Here is a 20338-nt window from a genome sequence, read left to right on the forward strand (position 1 = left end):
GTGCAATCCCTTGGACCGCCTTGTCATCAATCTGTACCGACACGCTGTCTCACATCATACACCTACACACACACACACACACACACACGAAGACATGCATACCTGAGCACAGAGCACATACACACACACCTACAGTGCACACACAAACAAAAACGCTCTACTTCCGCCGGTTTCAACACACACAGGGACATTCCAATGCTGTCACATTTTCTCTTACTTAGCTGTCAGGTGTCAGCCCAACCTGTCTGAACATCTCCTTTGGGCTGTGGTATGCCTAAGCAACATGAATAGTAATAAAAGCTGCAAATCCAAACTATTAGATTATATGGAGATATGAGGGACCCCTCTACTCTTGTTTTTAACCTAAACTGCAGTTTTCCTTTCTCAGAAATACCTCCAGACCAGAGGCTTTAACACACAGGTTTCATAGCCGCAGTACAGTCTGACTGATCTTAAACTACAACAGTCTTTTGTAGAGGAGCAACCATGAGTTCAACCTATTCTAGTCAACCAATATAACTACTGCTGGGTTCTAAATCATTGGTGTCTGAAGTTAAGGAAAACAATTAAACAGTTATTTCAGACAGAGTGTTTGAAATCTGAAAATCTAAAATGCCTGGAATGTGTAAGGTAGACTTTCCTGGTGATAAGATCGGCATTTCAGTGCACCCAGGTGAGTGTTGAGAGGCTGACTGGAAAAGGTGTGCGGGACAAGGCAAAGACTCGGAGGACACTCACAAAACAAAGATGTAAAGATGTAATCTGGTCTTGAAGATTCCTTTCAACCACCATGTTCATGTTAAACTGATGTGAGTGTCTGTAGTTTAAAAATGTGTACTGAAGTCTGTTTTGTACTTACAATAAGGTATTTTGCTTAAACATGATCAAACACATTTGTATGTACTTTAATTGTGTAAAAAACACTTTTATTCAAAGTGACCAATTTTGTTTTATTTGTACATTTAATCAAAGTGTGTTCTGTTCCCCCTGAGGATGAGACCTTGGATTGTACTTGGCATTGTTATATCTTCCAGCTGAGTTTTAAGGGACACAAATATAACTTTACAGCCACCTTCTTTGTATTTATATAATTTCTATTCTGTAATGGGTTTATAAAAACTACATTGCTCTTATGCAGGCTGGCGTTTGTTAAAATTACATTTATTTGATAATTTATTGTTCAAGGGTATGCGTCTTAATTGACCAACATTCCAGATACTATTTAAAACTAGTAGTAGCCTATAGGGTATACTACTTTATATAGTGGGGGCGCGCAAAGGGTCGCAGGGGAAAACATGTGATTTGCATTTTCAAAGTGAAACAGCCCATTCCATTTTCAAACTGACCTATAGACATGACATATTTTTTTAATTGTCTGAATAGCCCATTCGTAATGTCAAAAATACACTCATGTATGTATAGCCTACATTGTAGTGTTCAGCGATATAATTCCACTGCACAAAAATAGCTACAGGTGGGTTAGTCAAAACATAGCCACAACGGTTAGCTCCCTAGTCAGAATTACACTCGCTGATGCCCTGTGTAGAGAAGCGGGAGATCATTCCGGTTACTGCACGAAAATTGATAAATGGTTAATCCCCGGTCCAGAGAGACACCAACCGCTACTACTAGTGGAAGGCCTGCAATCAAGGATGGCCTGCCGGCGACTGCAACCCAGGTTGCTCTCCCAAGTCTACCTTGAATCAGGATGTTAGCAGCAGCACAGTTGTTGCTTGGCAAACCCACTAGCTTTTTTGTGTGCAAATCGATGTGACAGACATTGTCAAACGCGACATAACAACGCACCTCAGTGTAAAGATTTGATGCCCTTTGCCACGACGTACATATGTGTGGGAGTGGGTTCTCAGCTCTGACGAGCATGAATACAAAATACAGGCACAGACTGTGTGGAAAACGATTTAAGACTTTCTCAAATTTAGCCAGACATTGCAGTTATGTGCATCCTCTCAACCTGTGGTGAGTGGGGTGCTCACAAACATGACAAAAATGAGTGGGGTGGGTAGCCAAAGATTGAAGGTCTGAAGGGGTACACGACTGTAAAACGTTTGGGAAACACTGCAATAGAGGAATATGTTCTTGTAACCGATAGCTCGGTGTCAGAGGACGCTGTTATTTGAGTCGCTGTTATTTGAATTCACGATGATCAAATAATAGGCCTAGGCTATTATTTGTTGACTTGAACACATTCTTTAAGGTCGTCAAGTAAGTCCGTGAGTAGCCCAGGCATCCCGATTTAAGTAAATAGCTAAGAATATAGTTTCTTATCAGTTGTATCGCCAGATGTTAGGATTAGGAAATTAGACCAAATATTCAAATTATAGACCAACTTCAACGCTTAACTGTTAAATTGGGTGAAAGAACGTCTGCGAGCATGCTCCCATTATTACGTGTGAAACTATGAAATGATGACGGTCGTCGGGCAGCACGCTCCCCCTGCTGCTACTCGCGCGTGTGCTATCTCAGTAGCAGTAGCAACCGGCTGAAAACACGCGCAGTACTTGGCTCGTGCACCCGGACAGGTGTCCCAAACAGATAGAGAACTGATAATCAGAATCTCTCACTATGCAGGAATTTCCTCCCAAATTCAGCAAAGTCCTGGTGACAGCAGACCCACAGTATATCCCAGGGTAAGTATTTGGGCGTTGTAAAAAGCGTTTTTTTGTGCTTCGGTAGCTTACAAATTAGAAGGCATATTTCCATTTAAACTATGTTTCTCTTAGAATTGTAAAATGCTCCCTTAACCTTTAGTTTAGTCTTAATAGTCAATGGGCAATATTGTAAAATAGGTAATATGGTAATATGTAGTAAAATAGATAATTTTATGTCTGTGGAATTAGGCTACTTTTGTTTGGCTGGGGTTGACTTTTTTTTAACGATGTCAAAACTTCTGTCATGTCATTAAATACGTCCGCATTTTGTGGGATTAGCCTGCATAAACAAGTTAATTTGTTCCCAACGATTTCAGTTCTTCTCACTGGTCTCTTGAAATCGTGCACTCATTTAGTGTAACGCGTTTCCCGTAGCAACGGGCGCCACACTGAGCTCATGGTTGAGCCAGTATGAGCGCAGTGGGCAGGCTGAATCATTCAGCTGTGTTTCAAATAGGAATAGTAAATTACAAAAAAGAAAGGAAAAATACTATCATAGTTGTTAGAATAGCCTATATTGTTGTACGCTCCTCACATACTTGGTATACCACATTTAGATAAAATGTATTTTAAATACATTGACTGACCTTGGCCAAGACATAAAGTAGTGCATATTCAGTAGCCTTATTGGTGTCTTATTTGCCATTTGATATGTATGTGTGTATGTGTGTGTGTGTGTGTGTGTGTGTGTGTGTGTGTGTGTGTGTGTGTGTACACGTGTGTGTGTACACGTGTGTGCATGCAGCTACGCAGGTTACTGTCCACAGCTGAAGTTCAACCTGGGGAAGACCTACGGGCAGCTGACGGCGGAACTGTTGACGTCTCCGGATGTGCCGCGCTCCCAGCGCCTGGTGCTGAACTCGGGCCGTCTGCCCCGAGGCAAAGCAGAGCTGGGACCCCGCGGAGAGATCAGGAGCAGCTGGGCTGGAGGACGTAGACACATGGATCACATGATACCAGGATACACTGGTGAGAGAGAGAGAGGGGGAGTGTTTGTGTGTGTGTGTGTGTGTGTTGTTTGTTCTTTGTTCTTTGTGAGAGACAGAGAATGAGACACAGAGAGACAGTGTGTCGAATGAATAACTATTGATAATGAAGTAATTATAAGAATCATTCTATGAAGTCTTCATAGGGAGCACAATTCTGTTGAATTCTATTGAGATATTCACTGTTCTCACTACTGTCATAAAAGTGTGTCAAGTGTATTTCATTGTCATTTGTTTACATGTGTATGTGTGTCTGTGTCACTGGAAGGCTTTGTCCCAAAGAGCCAGAACTACTTTGCGCAGACATACGCTGAAACCTGTCGTGAGGCATTGACAGAGTTCAAGCAGGACCAGCACAGCAGAGTACGGCTGGACGCTGCTGACCTGCCCCCAATGGCCACCAAGCAGGGCCTGCTCAACGTCAAAGTAGCCAATCAGCACACACTTGCACATGACAGACCGTTCCAAACCCAGCTTTAAAGTTTAATGTGACCAGTCACAACACACAAACTCACACAAGTGTGGATGCTTGACAAATGAATTATTGACAAGCAGGGGATCTGATATCATGAACAGGTCATGTTTTGCACACTTTAAAGGGACACCTCTAAGTGCGTTTCCTCAATCAGATCACACAGAGATTTCAGGCCATTATAGTCTCACTTGCAAGACAAGCCAGGATATGCTTCTGTGCACAAAAACAGTAGTGCTCTGGAACCAAAAAAGAAACTAAGCTGTATTCCCAAACTTTCGTACAACATTCATAAACAGCACATATTGAAAACAAGGTCAAGGTAATTTACTCCCTTGTTTGCTTGTCTATGTCGAATTGCCTGAGGTAGTTGGACAGGCTCCAAGCATTTTGATCAGTGGTGCATATTCACGTCTGTCTACATATCTGTGTTTATGATTTGCTTTGTGTGTGTGTGTGTGTATGTGTGTGTGTGTGTGTGTGTGTGTGTGTGTGTGTGTGTGTGCGCCTGCATTTGTGTGTGCATTCGTCTTTATCTGTGTGTGTGTGGATCCATCTTCTCCAGCCGCGGAAACTGAACACCCCACTCCCAGCCATTTCAAGGGAGCCGGCCCCCTTTGTCTCTCTGAACTCCTGGAAGCCCAAAGGCTCCCCTTACTTCATGAATGACACCTGCCCCCACAAGTACTTCATCTCAGGTAAGCTGCTCAGAAAATACCCCTGAACTCTCAAGACCTCCACACACACACACACACGCACACACACACCAAACCTGTAAAGTCACCTGTAAATGCCCTGTAGTTTACATGGAATTAGATGCAGTGCAGTTTACAGTTCAAAATGTTATACAACAGAACACAGCAGTAGTTACTATTTTTTTTTTGCATATTACATACATTCTTAGACTTTTTATCTGTGGTTGTGTTCAAGTTCAAGTTTATTTATATAGCACATTCATATAATATACAAAGACACAATGTGCGTGGATGTGTGCCTGTGTGCGAATGTATTTGTGTGGGTGTGCATGCGTGCATGCTTGCATGCATGTGTGTGCGTGTGTGTGGGTGTTTACATTTGTGTTAGGTTACACTGGCTATGTGCCCAAGTCCCGCTTCCTCATTGGCAGCAGCTACCCCATCACCACCAACAAGGCCCTCATCCAGTTTGGGAGGGACATGACGACCATTCCCTCGACACTGAAGGACTCAATTGAGGAGCCTTGGCCGCTGCCCCCAGCCTTGACCTCCACCATCTACCACTCCCATCGTGGCCTGCTGCCCTCCTACACGGGACATGTGCCAGGCAAGCTCACATACCAAGCACACATGCAAACAACACGCACACATACCTGATTTGGGAGTGCAAATTCTAAGAGTAAATCCACACACGCAAATGCCTCAAAAGCAATTCTATGCATAGATACACACCCACGCACACACACACCACACAGCTTAAAACTGAACTTTCAATCTTTCATACTCAGATACTAGCTCACCTTACACACCCACACCTTAAAGGTACTGCACCCTTAAATATTTTTTATTTTTTTATGAGCTGTAAACTAAATGATGTGACTGTACTCTGATTAAACACACATCAATACTGCTCTTTATATCAACAACACTAACATTTTAATAAAAAAAACATATTTTATGGGTTAACACTCTAAGGTCCAAGGCCTTTTAGACTTTTCTAAGTTGTCTGACATGCCTTGATGTTTTTGTACATTTTGCTTATCTAAAAACATTGATGCACAAATGGAATATATGATTCTATTCTAGAAGACCTCAGCAATAATATTAGAAAAGGGTTCAATGTTTCCGTGGTTGTTCTTTTTATGTCTCTAAGACAAAAACTCAAAAATAAAAATATCCCGGACGAGGGATATAGACCTTTTAGTGTTAAAATGTATGTATGTATGTATGTATGTATGTATGTATGTACAGTATATATTAATTGTTTGATGTTTTTTAATGTTTGCTTGTATGAATGTTGTTTGATGCATATCTTTCATTATTTTGACCCACAGGATACAAATTCAGGTATGGCCAAACATTTGGGCAACTGACCCACAATTCTCTGGGCTGCACTGATGTTCAGAGGAAGATAGAGACCCACTGATGGACCACTGCGGGACAAACCAGAGTGTCATCAAGCTCCTTTCTCTGGAGTGGCAGCCACTGTATTAATGATTAAATTGAATTTCAATCAGAGACACTGTGACTGAAACATTGAATCTGAGCAGTGTGTGCGTGTGTGTGGGTGTGTGTCTGCATGTGCAGCATTCCTGTGTGTGTGTATCCATGAGTCTGAATATGTGTGTTCACATGGTTAATAATTCTAAAGTGTGTATTTACCTATACGTAATAGAGAGGTAGATAGATTCTTACTGTTATACATGTATTATGAATGGACTGTTTTACGTGTGCACACATACAGTATAAACAAAGTATGATCAGAGCCAAAGACATTTTTTATAATTTTGTAAGAGAGACCATTTATGTTTCTCAATAAAACGTGTAATTGAAACAAGGTTAGACTATTTGGGTTGTTTTGTATGTTATACTCTAATCATTTAGTGAGGATTTTACAAACAGTCCCTTACGGTTAAAGATGGTCTGACATAAACTCAAAGAGATAAATCTTGAGATCATTACTTCTTTATTGCCATAAATACATTACAGTATTGCCGTATGATACTCATCGGACATAGCTTTCCTCTAGGTTAAAAGGTCTATCAAAAATCACACAACACAACATTTATTCCAAGGGAGACCGTCACATGTTTACTGTCAATCTTATAATTCATCAGCTTTTAAATATGACTGCCAGTACCCAACCCCATGGGGGTACAATACTGTATAAATAAACAGAACAAACTTTGGCAAAAAACATAATTGTTTTCATTAACATCATCATATTTATTATCACTTAATCTTTCTTAAAGCACATACATATAGCAAGTTAAAAAAAAACAATGTCATGACCTAAAAATATAACAGTTCTTTTTTGACATGCCAACCAACATGAATATCGTCATGCTCTGGAACAGACGGACATGTTCACGAGACCAGGGAAGGTTGCACAGCAGCATTCAGGTGTTGTGGGGGGTGGGGGGGTGTTTGGCCACAATATGGGGCATATGTGTTTCCTGCTTGATAAACAAAGCACAGGGCTATGTCAGTGGGCGCACTACTGTTCTGACAAACATGGCAGACACTTCCAGTTCCACAAAAACATAAACTGATTTAATTTCTATGTTAAAAGTAACCATTCAGCTATCACTCACTCAGTCACACGATACAATGTCAAACAAGGTGGTGGTGACCATATTAGAGTCTGTTGTGCTTTTCTTAATGAATGACATGACTTGGGTATGTATCTGTGCTCATCGTTATTTTTTGTACCTGAATCCACAGGCCTGATGGATTGTGCTTCCCCCCCTTTCAGGATTTTTCTCCATCACACGGTGGGGTAAGGGATCACTAGATGTTCCCCTTGTTGTGGTTTTAGTGTGCAGTAATGGATGTAAAGGCTGGAGTTTATGTCTTCACACCCTCAATTTCACAGATTGCAATGAAGGTTGTGATTGGGTTGGTGACGCTTCCCCTTAGCCGCGTCGAAGGTTTGGTTGTGGTAGGGATGAGGTTCCTGGCGCCGGCTGGGCCACATGCTTTGGGTCAGGAACTCCAGCCCTGACCCATCCAAACAAAGCCACTGGGACGGTAGCCTGAAAGAACCATGGAAACAAAGGCATCACAAATTTTATAATTTTACAATTATTATTAGAGCAGTACTGTTTCTGTATGTATATACTATGTATATGTATATACTAATATTATCTACATGTGGATACTGCATTTGTATAGAGGATAAATAATCACATAAGCCACTTTTTTGCCTAACAGTACTAAACGTGTAAAGGTGTATTGAGTTGCAAAATAGAGGGAATTCCACCTGTTTTTCTGGGCTCTGCTGGGGCCTTGCTGTTTATTTTCTCTCTTGGTCGGGGCGCCAACTCTCCCCCCAAACAGCCGAGCCCAGCGGAGCTCCTGTGGCGACCTCTCCTCCGGGGCATCTGTCGTTCTCTCCATCCCTCGCGTACTCTCTTCCTCCCTCCATCTGTTCTCCTGGGTGTCTACAGAGGGCGTTATCACGCCTTCAACCACCGCTGGCTGCTTTAGCCACCATCCAACAGCAGAATCTGACCCACTGGTGCCACCTAGTGGCTCGATATAAGGCCGACTCTTACTCAGCCCATTGTTGGACTGTGGCCCTGAAGAGATGTACTGCATGAATGTCTGCGGGCTTAGTAATGCAGTGTGAATAGAACTTCCTCTTACTCTACTGTCAACGCTCCCAGTCTGCTCTTCCCTGGGGTCACCTCTCTTGTTTTGACTGGTTGAAATGGCTGACATTTGAAGAGAAGAGTAAGCTGATTGGGCCAGCAGGGAGGAAGTGCGCTTGAGGAGGCGGGCCTCTGACAAGAGGTGAAGATCGAAGGGCAAGGCAGCCAGTGGCTCCAGGTGGAGGAGGAGCTCGTGGAGGTGGGGGAGACATGGCCCCTGCAACAGCGGAACGAGACCCCAGTGGTGGTAAAGTGGCCGCAATACATCTATAGATAGGGAATGTAGGAAACAGATTGCTGCTATCAACATGGAAAAGTTTTGCATGCATTTACATAATAAGCACAAACATTATGACCATTATTTCAACAAATGTCATGTTATCTGTTGCATGTTTAAACATAACTTTCAAAATGAATAGAAATTGTAAAAACATCATTAATATGAATGAGTAATAAATGCTGTTTTACATACCTACACATGTGTACAGGTGATTGAGCCAGAACTCCAGTGCCCGTAAACTAGGATGAGGAAAGAAATTAACGTGACTTGCCTGCTTTTTCACCAAGAATGGACAAAATGTACCGTGTTTGTAGTTAAAGAGATAGACTGACTTACTTGAGCAGTCCCATAATGAAGGCATTGAACCTCATGCTGTGCTTGGTGAGCTGGGAACACTTGCTCACTACAGAGACCAGACTGTGCAGGACTCGAGTGGTTGGGCCTGGCAGAAGGAGGAAGTACAGCCATCAAAGTAAAACTCCCATGAGCACATGGTAAAGATTTCAGTGACAGACACATGGGTAGTAATTAAATGTATTTCAATCAACAAACTTGCATAATGAACAATGCACTACCATATGACAATACCAAAAAGTGTGTACTGCTGCAACAGGGAGTACATACAGACTATATTGCAGAAGTCAGGTAACAGTTCATAATTATAATAATAACACCACCATGTCCAACATGTTTGTCTCAAAGCATAATACCATGTCCAATGTGTCTGTCTCAAAGCATAATACCATGTCCAATGTGTCTGTCTCAAAGCATAATACCATGTCCAATGTGTCTGTCTCAAAGCATAATACCATGTCCAACGTGTCTGTCCCAAGCAGAATATGCTAAAAAAAATTGTCTCTTTCTCACTAACCTGGTTGTGTGGAAGCCAGAACAATGTGCCAGGGCTGGTTGCGGCGCTGTCCCACAATCAGGTCCAGCTTGTACGACCGCAGACCGTCCTGTAGAATGTTCCGGATGGCTGGACACAGCTGGTTTAGAACCAGTTGAGCAATGGTGGGGTTCAGGGTACTGTTTCCAAGCTGGAGCTGAATTGAAAAGCATGAGAATCCTGTAATAATGTTGCCATAACACTTTGAGTTCCCCTGTGTACTCTGGCACAATCTCTTAAATTCCTGTAAAACTGCCATTTCTGATTGTGATCTCAAACCTACAACCTTATGTTTTTTTCTTAAATGCTTGAAAGTAACTGATATATTATGATTGTTGTCTTATACTGTGTATGTATATTGATTGACTATTGGTTAAGTTTGACAGGGCAAGAGAGGCAGAAGGTACATTCCTGTTGCATGTGTTTCCATTGCATCATATGACAGTTATGCAGTATAAAATATCTTCTGATGGCTTGGTCCATGCTACTTCAAACCCCACACATAACAGCAACACCTGTTTGGCAACACTGACATTGCTGTGTGTCTTAGTCATACAGAACTTAGTTTCCCATCATTCCACTGTATATTGTGTCACAGAAGATGCTCGGTTGGCTGTCAGTGTTTACCTTTTCATCTGGATCTCGACTTGGGTGTTCAATATATGTGACGATCAAATCCACAGCTGAGCTCACAGCTTTTAGCAGAGCTAGAGAGAGGAAGCAGACAGCGGGGGGTGGGGGGTTTGACAGGGAGCGTGTATAAGTGTGTGTATGTGTGTGTGTGAGAGAGAGAGAGACAGATATAGAGAGAGAGAGAGAGTGAGTGAGAGAGAGAGAGAGAGAGAGGAGACAGATACATTATCACATAAAACAGGTGCTGAGAGCATCCATAATAGAGGAATCTTCACATTCTAAATTCCCTTTCCATTTTTAACTATGAAGATGTTTTCAAATATGACAAGCTTTATGTGCATGCTGAGATGAGTTTTGTGGTTGAACCGAAGAAGATTATCCTCTCCAGATGCTGGAGATGCAGCTAACCTAAATGTCAGGGAATAAACCTAAAGGAAAAAGACATCAAATACTAACAATCTGACATGTGCACAAGCACAACACACACACACACACACACACACACACACACACACACACACACACACACACACACACCAAAACACAGCTGGGATTAGCCAATCATGGGCAAGGAGAGATAGAATAAGTAGGTCACAATTCAAAGGCAGCCCCTTCAGGGAAGTGAAGGCAGAGCTGCAGTGAAGGCAAAGCTTTCTCTCCCTCTCTGCCCATCCCAGAGCAGAGCTGAGAGAAACACTCTCTCTCTCTCTTCCTCTCTCCACAGAACTACACCAGCAAGATGGACTCACTTTCGTACTGTAAATGCAGAAGCCATCTTGATTTTTTTCTCAATTCAATTTAATCAAGTACACCAAGTCACTTGCACAAGTCACTAATCTAATCACTAAACAACTAACCTTTTCACAGTATTTGTAGTATATGTTCTACCTACATGTCTGTGTACTGTTACAGCATGGTATATTATTACAGTATATGCACATATAGCAGGCAGAAGGTAGTCAGAAGGTGTCTTACACTACACTCTTTGTGGCGGACACTTTGAATGCCTCTATGAATGTGTTACCATGGAAAAATAAATACCGTTCTCCTATTTCATTCAGGATCAAGCTCAAAACACCAAACACCAAAATCCTCAACCTGCCATACTCCAGGGGAGAGTTTGAATGAGCTGCCTAGCATGTGATCACCAGACTGTATTTTGTGTTTCTCATTCACCTTTTTTCTGCAGCAGGTCGATGGAGAGCGTCTCAGAGGAGGCGTCAGGGGAGAGGCAGAACTCTTCCGGTGGCCTGTCAGTCAGGGAGAATGAGTCACCTTGCAGAGGCTGAGGCTGAGGCTGATGCCGTTTCCCTTGGAAACCTGCTTAGTCACACAGAGAAGGCCTTAATGTTAAGGTCAAACTTCTAGAATTCCGATGGAACAAAAGCAGTAATTGCCAGGGTTCTTAAAGAGCAGCCTCCTGCAGTGGCCTTGAAAGGTATGGCATCAGAGCCAGATAGAGCCAAGCAGAGCCAAGCTCTATTGTTCTGAGTTGAACTACTGCTTTAGGATAATGAACAATTCAATATATATGCACACATTCAAATGACACTAAAAAATATGTTGCTTGTGTGTATCTTTGTACTTCAAACGGTTAATAAGATAGATCTGTAAAAAGCTTTCCCTGAAACCTCAAATGAAGAAATAAAGTATCTTATAAAGATCTAATTAGAAGACCGTTTCAATTTCTTTTAAATCTGCATCTCACACACAAAAGCTCCTACAATTTTAGTGTGTTCTCAGAAAATTATCTGTTTTAGATTGACAGCTACAGTGTTTCTTATGAATAAAAACACATCATCAGGAAGAAACTTAAACCTAAATTATGAGATCCAACTCTTGACCACATAATCAGACCTTAACCCTAACCCTTAACCACACATAATCCTACACCTACACTTGGGTATGGCAGGTCTGCAGTTGGCCGCAGCACTGAGGGCTCCACTGCAGCTGCACTGAGCCTGGGGTCTCTCTGCAGGACAGGAGGCCAAGCAGGTCGGGGTGTTCAGAGAGGTCACAGAAGTCACCGCAGGGCTCGGACCGCGATGGCTGATGTCCCAGACAGGCGTGGTCTCGATCGCCTGACACTCCTCCCCGTATGAAGACAGGGCTGAAAGGGGTTGAAAGGGGTCGACCATTTTGGGACTTGGCTCCAGAGTGTGCTGAGTGCGCAGACTGGAATCACACTTGGGGCTGCAGATGCCTTGTGAAGCCTCCGGGCTCAGTTTAGCACAAGTCTGTGGTGGAGGCGACGTGGAGTCTTCACTGTGTTTGCTTTGGCAGTCAAGGGTCTCGTCTGGGCTACTCTGAAACATATATGGCCTGAAGGGGTTGCTTGAGCAGCTCTGGTTCTTGTCAGGGTGGCACTGCATGTCAGGAGGGCTGGTGGGGTGGTGGAGGACCAAGGCTGAGTGGTGTGGGAACGGGACGGGGCTGGGGGTGCAGGTGGAGCAGGTGTCTGAACTGGAGGCCGCCTCCAGCTGAAGCGAGGAGTAGCCCCCCAGGGGTGAGGGGCGAAGGAAGGTGGGCACGGCCTTGCCTTTCCCCTTGCCTTTGCCCCTGTGGGTGCCGGACTTGCCATGACTGAGATACTGGTTGAGGAGGGAGCCCAATGGCTTCTGCTGCTTCCCCGGAGGCAGCTGCAGGACGAAAGGCTGGATGGGCAGAGACGTGGGCCTCTGCTCCTTACTGAAACGCACCACCCCTGGAGACGACGAACAAGCCCCTAGATGACAGACGCAAGGGAATAACGCACATAATTACAATGAAGCATCAAGGACATGATTAAACCACTCGCCGTCGACCCATTAACTGAGAAGCTTCTGTGTTGCTGCCTGGTGCTAATACGACATCTGATTGAAAGTTCCTATGGATCTGTGATGAGGTGAAAAGCCAATGATTCCTGATGAGATTCTGGTTAAGAGGAACTTGAAAAAGCTTATTTTAACAAGAGTTGTTTCATAACTCTTTGCCTATACCAAGCTATACCATGACTGTTTATTGATTTAGTACACACACCGTTTGCACAAACCTCCCAAGGATCTACACCACTTTACACCTAATTTAGTTTCACTCAATAATGATAAAGGTCCATAACATCCCAACAATATTTCTTACCTTCCATTGTAGAGGTTGAAGGGAGGCTGTCTTCATCCATTTTTGCAGGTATTTTGTTGTCCTGATTAGGGAGAGAGAGTGTAGATGCTGAACCTTCATATTCTGTATCTGTTACCATGGAGAGCCGTTGGGGGACCTGAGACCCAGAGGGTGACTGGTGATCTTCAGCAGAGGTCCTCAGGGAGGACGTGTCTCCTGTCCCCCTCTTGCAGTGGGCGATCTCTGCAAAGCTGGTCACATGCTGCCTGGTGCCAGGGGCTGTGAGGTGGCCGGGACAGCTTGGCACACGTGGCAGGGTTTGCTGTGCAGGTGAGAGGAGGCGCTTAGTGGTGGTGGTGTCACAACTGCGAGTGAGCTTCCTAAATGGGTCCTCCGTGCTGCCTTTGGTGATGTCTTCCACTGGCTCTTCTTCTCTCTGCAATGTTAGTGAAATAGAATTAAGCGAATGTATGTACAAGTGAAGTAAATGAGAGTAATGAGAGGCAACCAGCCCCAGTGCTATGTCCAAAAATACATAACCCTCTAAAACTATATAACCCTTAATCTTAATAGCTCATATATGTCTTAACAATGTCTGGGACAATTTCTTTCTCTCACGACAGGTGTTTTTTGTGTTCTTCGCATGACCATGTATAATCGAAATAAATTTGAAGATGATACCAACACTAGTTGCATATCAAACATACCTCAAAAAGTGCCAAATTGATGCATAGTGTTGCTTTTACTGTTTTATTCCATCTAATTTACAATTGAGTTGTATTTTTTTATTCTGAGTTGAACAGTATTTTCAGCACAACTTCTTTTTTAAAGATGCCATCATCTATTATGACATAATTTATGATGCTTATCTGGTGTACCTCCTCCTCTGGCTGGGCCTCCATCCTCCCCTCCTCACCATCTCTCCTGAAGAGGAAGTACTCAGGGGGTGGAGTGGGGCTGACCTGGCCCTCTGAGCAGCTGGTCACTGAGGACCAGGCCGGGCTAGGGGACGACTGCGACGAGAGGTCGCAGGTCACCAGCTTGTAGTAGTTCTGGGTGGTAACGGCCAGTCGAGTCTGAGCATGGAGACAGAGGGTCACGTCCGAGGCCACCGGAGACGGGACACCCTCAGAGTCCAGCTGGTAGTTGCAGTTGGGGTCGATGCCCTGTGGTGGCCAGCAGGGTGTTGGGTTGGACTCATCTTGTGATAAGGAGCTTATTCCGCGTGAGGGATCTATTCGGCTTTCCACGTCAAATGGAATGGCTTCTACTGCGTTGTTGCTTTTGTTGTAGATAGTGCTGAAATTAACGAGGACTCCGTCCGAACTGGAGGAGTCGCTGACGTTGTCCACTAAGCTCTCAGATTCCCTGTGCGGTTTACTGAGAGCACAGGGACAATTGGCAGACGTTTGGGAGGACTTCCTCGTGAGGACTCCACCATCGCTGTCTCCTGACTCACCCCAGTCGGCATCCCCACAGTCCACAATCATCGGGATGCTTCTAGAATCACAACGAGGCCGGACCTCGACACCCTGCTGACAGAGGTTCTCCAGCTCTTTGGACACACCCCTCTCCTGGCTCCACATGGTTCTGCGCGTTCCCGCATTCTCAGCACCGTGGTGTTGGGCTTCTTCTTCTGCAGGATACGGCAGACCCTCGTCCCCATCCCCTTCCCTGGTGTCTCCATGGAGCTGGAAGGAAAAGTCCTCCTGGTACTTGTGCAGGTTATCGCCGTCCAAATCATCCTCTTCCTCCTCATCCTCACCAACCTTGTTCCTCCTCTCTTGCTCTGGGATGAAGGGGTTGACCCATCGTGGCGTACCCCTATCTCCAAATGGCTTCTCCTTGCTCACGGTGAAGTCTGATGGGGAACTTCCGCCACTGAGATTGCGAGCTGATGAGGAGCAGGCTTGCATTTGGTCTGAAGGCTGAGCCTTCTCCTCTATATCTCCTCCATCTTCCTTCTCTGACTCTGCCAAAGAGCTCACAACCTCCCTGAATGGGTCCTGCTGCGCTGGTGTGGGCAGGGAGATGGTGTATGTGAGGTTGAGGGAGCACGGCCGGGTAGGTCGCTGCACAGCGCTGCACCGCTTCCATGCAGGAGGCGGGTGCTCAAGCAACAGAGCAGCCTGACGCAGGAACAGAGTCTCCCCTGATAGGCTGGCAGAACTGTTCATCATCTCTCTGCACCAGTTAAAATCTGTCAAGTCCGTGAATGGGAACGGGGAAGTGTTAGTTCACACCATTGAGCCCAGGACCGTGGCCATATGGCCCTGAATACTCAGGGACATGGGTAGTGTAGATAATGTAGAGATGTCCGTCTCCATGATCCAAAGGCACCTAAAACCATTGAGCCATGGGGGGGGGGGGAAAAGGAATATTTTACTGAATGATAACTATGTTTTATACAGTCCTGCTAAATAGAATATAGCCATATATATATATATACCAAACCACATATCTTCGGGTTTCATCTTGAATGGCTGTCTCATCCTAAGACTACGAGATGGAACACAAGGTAAACCCTGAGTGCGTGACACATAGCTCACTGAAGCTGAATAAAATGCCTCTGACCTCAAACTCAATTCTGCAGGGGGGGGGTTTCTTCTTGTCGATTTGGCTGATTAGCTCCGAACCACTGTTACACTGAAGTCGTGGGCATTCCAGACATTAACCCAGGTCACAGCGGCTCAATCAGCCGTGATACTTTACTTCTATCAAGTGAGACAAACTCAGCCACTCTGTGGGAGCAACCAGAGCCAGTCCATTGAAGAGACTGTCCTTTAAATATTATTACTTCATATTTCTTATCATTTCATAATCTATAATATTCATATGTATTCCTACCTTCTATCTCACTTTTTATTAAACTAAAACACACAAATCTCAAATACAATAAAGGCAGGACGGTCATAAATGATTCTGAAATCATATTGGATTTTCACAGTTGCATCTTTACAGGCTTCCATTCCATTTCCTTTTTTCCCTTCAGATCCCGCTTTCCCTCTCTCCTCTCACATCCCCTCTCTCTGAGACCCACACAGTCCTGTCACAGCAGCATCCTGGACGCCACTGAGCATGCTCACTAATTTGTTCCGTGAGACTGAACTTGAGGGGACGACAGATTTGCCAACCCTCTCAGTGAAAGATAATTCCTCTTCCTCAGACATTCAGTCTGCTGAATTACACTTCGTTGTACTTGTTTTTAATATTGTTTATACAAAACAAAGGACCACACAATTATGCACAGAGAGATCAAGATAGAATAATCCCTGAATTAATGAGCACTTTGTACATGGCAGACAAAATACGCTGCTTTCACTATCAGTATATAAATTCAAATGTAAATACATAGAGGGATTTTGCTAAAGAGTGGTATTATTTGGTGATGCCATAGTTTAAAAAATTTGAACCCTTCTTTTTGTTTTATTTCTATCTGTCTCTTTCAATCTAGGAAGTGGGATAGACTTGTTGACAATCAGTAGGCTGTCTCCCAGATGGGGAATAATCTGTCAATAATCTGCTCAACATCTGTGGTGGAGCAATGAAGATGGGCTACCCCTCCGAACATTCACACAGACACACACACTCACACACACACACACACACACACACACACACACACACACACACACACACACACACACACACTCTCACACACCAACATACAGTCAGAAACACATTCACACACACAGACAGACACAGACAGACACAGACACACACATACACACACACACACACACACTTCTGCTTTGCTGTAAACTGAACAATAACCTTAGTTTGACCATACCCCAAAAAACTTACCCACCTGGCCGCCTATCAAATCTATCAATCGCAGCAACATGATCTGCTAATCCCGGCAGCTACTGATCCCCACAAAGCCATTACTGAGGAGATGCCATTAATGAGGCAAACACAGGCACTGCAGTGCACAGTGGTATCTGAGATTATGATTATGACATTCACTAAGTGAACCAAACACACAGCCCTCTCCTGCTACTATCAATTCATCAATATCTGTAATGATCTTCGATGGGCAACAGCCCCATTAACCGGACCTGCACCGATCAGTCTGTGGTTGATACTGAATGGGGGAGAAATTACTTAAACGTCAGATGATCTTTGGGGGAAAGTAGGCCACCCCTGGCTGCTGCTGATGACTAATAAGCGCTTTGGAAAATTAGACATACTCCCCACGTCTGACACAGCAAACCTGCAGTGCCACTATGCTGTGCCGCTTCCCTCTGCTCTCCCCACCTCCAGGCAGGACTAAGAGAACAGTGAGGCTCTGCCTTGGTAGCAGTTCTGTCCAGTGGAAATGAGACCACGGGCTGCTGACTGACCCCCTCCTGCCTCCTCTCCCTCTCTCCCACTCTCCTGTCAGAGACTATTTCCCTGCCCGTGGAGAGGATGTAATTGTGTTAGCGTGATTGCACTCGGCCCTGCAGTCAAGCCAATATTACTTTTTATATCGACTGGAGGGGAGGATGCATACTAGAACATGATGGCAGAGCGGAGCCTGTTGTGTGCTGTAGTGTGCTGTGCTGTGCAGTGGGATAGTAATGAGGCTGCACAGCTTGCATCAGCGATAGGGGAGCTTACAGTAAATAGCAGCAGACTCTGGGAATGGTCCTGCCGGGGCCTGGGCCAGACCTGAGCCCGACTTGATCTTAAGCAAGCCATTTATTTGGGGTGAGTCCAGGACATGATAACTACTGCAGATGCGGACACTCTCAGTCTTGTAGCCGTACTCAATCATACCAATTCATTCTGAGCCTTGTCAAGCTTCAGACACAGGGGGGTCAGGGGATTGGTCAGTGTCATTTTGTGTGTGCTTTTCAGACACACTTAAACTCACAATCATACAGAGAGAGAGAGGGGCGGGGGGGGGGGGGGGAGGGAAAGAGAGATAGTAGGCTATATGTGTGTGTTTGTGTATATATTTTTTTTTGGGGGGGGGGGGGGGGGGTTTAAGAGCACAATAAAAAACATACACAGGTTTTCATTACAATATCTACATTAGTAGTATGTAATAACAAACAAAATGAAATAAAAAAATAAAATGATACAGGCTACAATGTGTAATCAAGACAGTCTACGTAAACGAAAACACTTCCAAAGCACAACTACGAAATGTTACGCCAATTTCACCAGACTCAGAATGTTTGTTGAAATTTCGAATAACCGAAACAACCGCAGCACGCTCATGACAAAAACATACACATGTGAAACTTACCGGCAACTTCCGCTATGTATGTGTTCCAGTATGCGCATACCGGGCTGCACATCAAAATGTACAGCAAAATGTAGGTCAGCGATTTTGCTTAGACTGCACCAAGAATCATGCGCAAACATTTGCACATTCCTTCTAAAAAAAAACGAGAAGGCTGAAGGCGATTTATTTTCCAGGACGTAATTTCATACTGTATTCAACCTCTTTGAGATAAACAAAAAAAACCGTCATATTCTACGTAAGGAACCGGGTGCGTATGCGATAGTTGAAATAGTTATATGAGGCTAGAATAAGACATTCTATCTGTAAACATTGTAAAGCGGTAAACCGCGACTCACCGTTATATCCATTGGAACCATCCCGGCATGAGATGTAGGTCGTCTCTGCCTCGCAAAACCGCACTAAATGTTGAGACCAACAGCTCATGCGTCATAGCGCTTACTGTATCTCCACGCTGAGCATCGCTTCACTCAGATTTCAGTAGATCGCGTTAGTGTCATGGATCAATCCGAAATACAATCCTAACATCATCCCCATATTATAAGAGAATGAGCTACACAGCGGTGTAGAAAATATCAACTTTTTATTGCTGTGATAAAGCAATACTACTTAAGCCCAAAAGCATCAAATGTATTTGTTATTGGTGAAATCATGCATAATTAAAACAAAACATGACAGTACACAAGGCACGTACATTATACATTCTGCTGAAAGTACAAAAACGTCGTCAAGACTTTAATTTCGTTAAAATACACGACTGATACATTGATGAAATACATGACAACAAAATGCTTAAGACGATATCATGACATCTGCAAACGAATGAAAATTCTTCAATAACCTGATTAATCACAATTTCAGTACCTTCATAATTTCTAGAAATTACCCTTCCCTACTCCGGTATTTCTTATGAGCCATTGTTTTCATGACTGGCGATCCTCTTTCATAAGGGAATGTGGTTTATTAATGTTGCACTTGAAATGCAATCGTACATCACTTACAAGATTAGGTAGAGTGCCAGGACACCTTTTAAGACTTAAAACACATAACGTAATGTAATACATTTAGGGTAGTTTTCTGTTTTACATTCTAATTCCCTTTTAAAGTGTACATGGGAAGTGCTCAACATCAGAAGACATGTAGACCTTTGAGTCAAGATGTTAATGTTTCAGTCTAAATTAATCATTGAGCGCTTATCTGCCAGCAATCACAATTGTTCCTTTTCTATTTTTTAAGAAAACAAAATTCACAGTATTGTACTATGCAGTATTTGCAGCCACTTGGAAACTACAAGAGAGGATTTGGCAGTATCTTGAGCAAGAGCAATTAATCTGATAGAGGAAACAGAATTCTGTCATCTCTTCTTTACATTCAGCCTTCGATCAATGCCCTTTACAAATGGACAGTCATTCGCCACCAATGCCACCACACTCTCCAGACCTGCTGATACATGATGATATACAACTCCTGGTTGATAATGATAGCGGCAAATTTATGGTAGACAGACTGGTCTTTTTTTTTATTTTTTTACAGAAGCCATTTGCATAGGAGCTAGAGTGTGTGGTGACTTTTCATTCACTTCCTTGCAAACTTTGTTTCAGCCAAACTGAACCTCTATAGTCCAGTGTGCATTTCCCTCTCTCCAGACTAGGAAACCTAGTGACTCAAGGTCACATAGAGGTGGCCTGATGACCAGTCCAGTGATGCAGTCCAGTCCCTGACAACGTCAATG

At 43.8% G+C, this 20338-nt stretch overlaps 2 protein-coding genes across 2 annotated transcripts; one reads left to right on the top strand and one right to left on the bottom strand.

Moving 5' to 3' along the window:
- Positions 1-2583: 2583 nt before the first annotated feature.
- Positions 2584-6248, top strand: cimip2b (ciliary microtubule inner protein 2B; the record flags this gene model as incomplete). Its single annotated transcript, XM_080847500.1, has 6 exons — positions 2584-2648; positions 3415-3638; positions 3924-4081; positions 4693-4825; positions 5211-5429; positions 6157-6248. 6 exons carry the CDS (start codon positions 2584-2586, stop codon positions 6246-6248), a joined length of 891 nt encoding a protein of 296 aa, XP_080703626.1.
- Positions 6249-7691: 1443 nt separating this feature from the next.
- LOC308372344 (AP-4 complex accessory subunit RUSC2) lies at positions 7692-15553 on the bottom strand (the record flags this gene model as incomplete). The annotated part of the gene is made up of 10 exons (XM_080847501.1): positions 7692-7857; positions 8085-8742; positions 8948-8994; positions 9092-9197; positions 9627-9801; positions 10272-10351; positions 11454-11597; positions 12175-13002; positions 13395-13809; positions 14252-15553. The coding sequence occupies 10 exons, from the start codon at positions 15551-15553 to the stop codon at positions 7692-7694; spliced, it is 3921 nt and encodes a 1306-aa protein (XP_080703627.1).
- Between the last annotated feature and the right edge of the window lie 4785 nt (positions 15554-20338).

The sequence above is a fragment of the Sprattus sprattus genome, assembly GCF_963457725.1.
Source record: "Sprattus sprattus genome assembly, chromosome: 11".
NCBI lineage: Eukaryota > Metazoa > Chordata > Actinopteri > Clupeiformes > Clupeidae > Sprattus > Sprattus sprattus.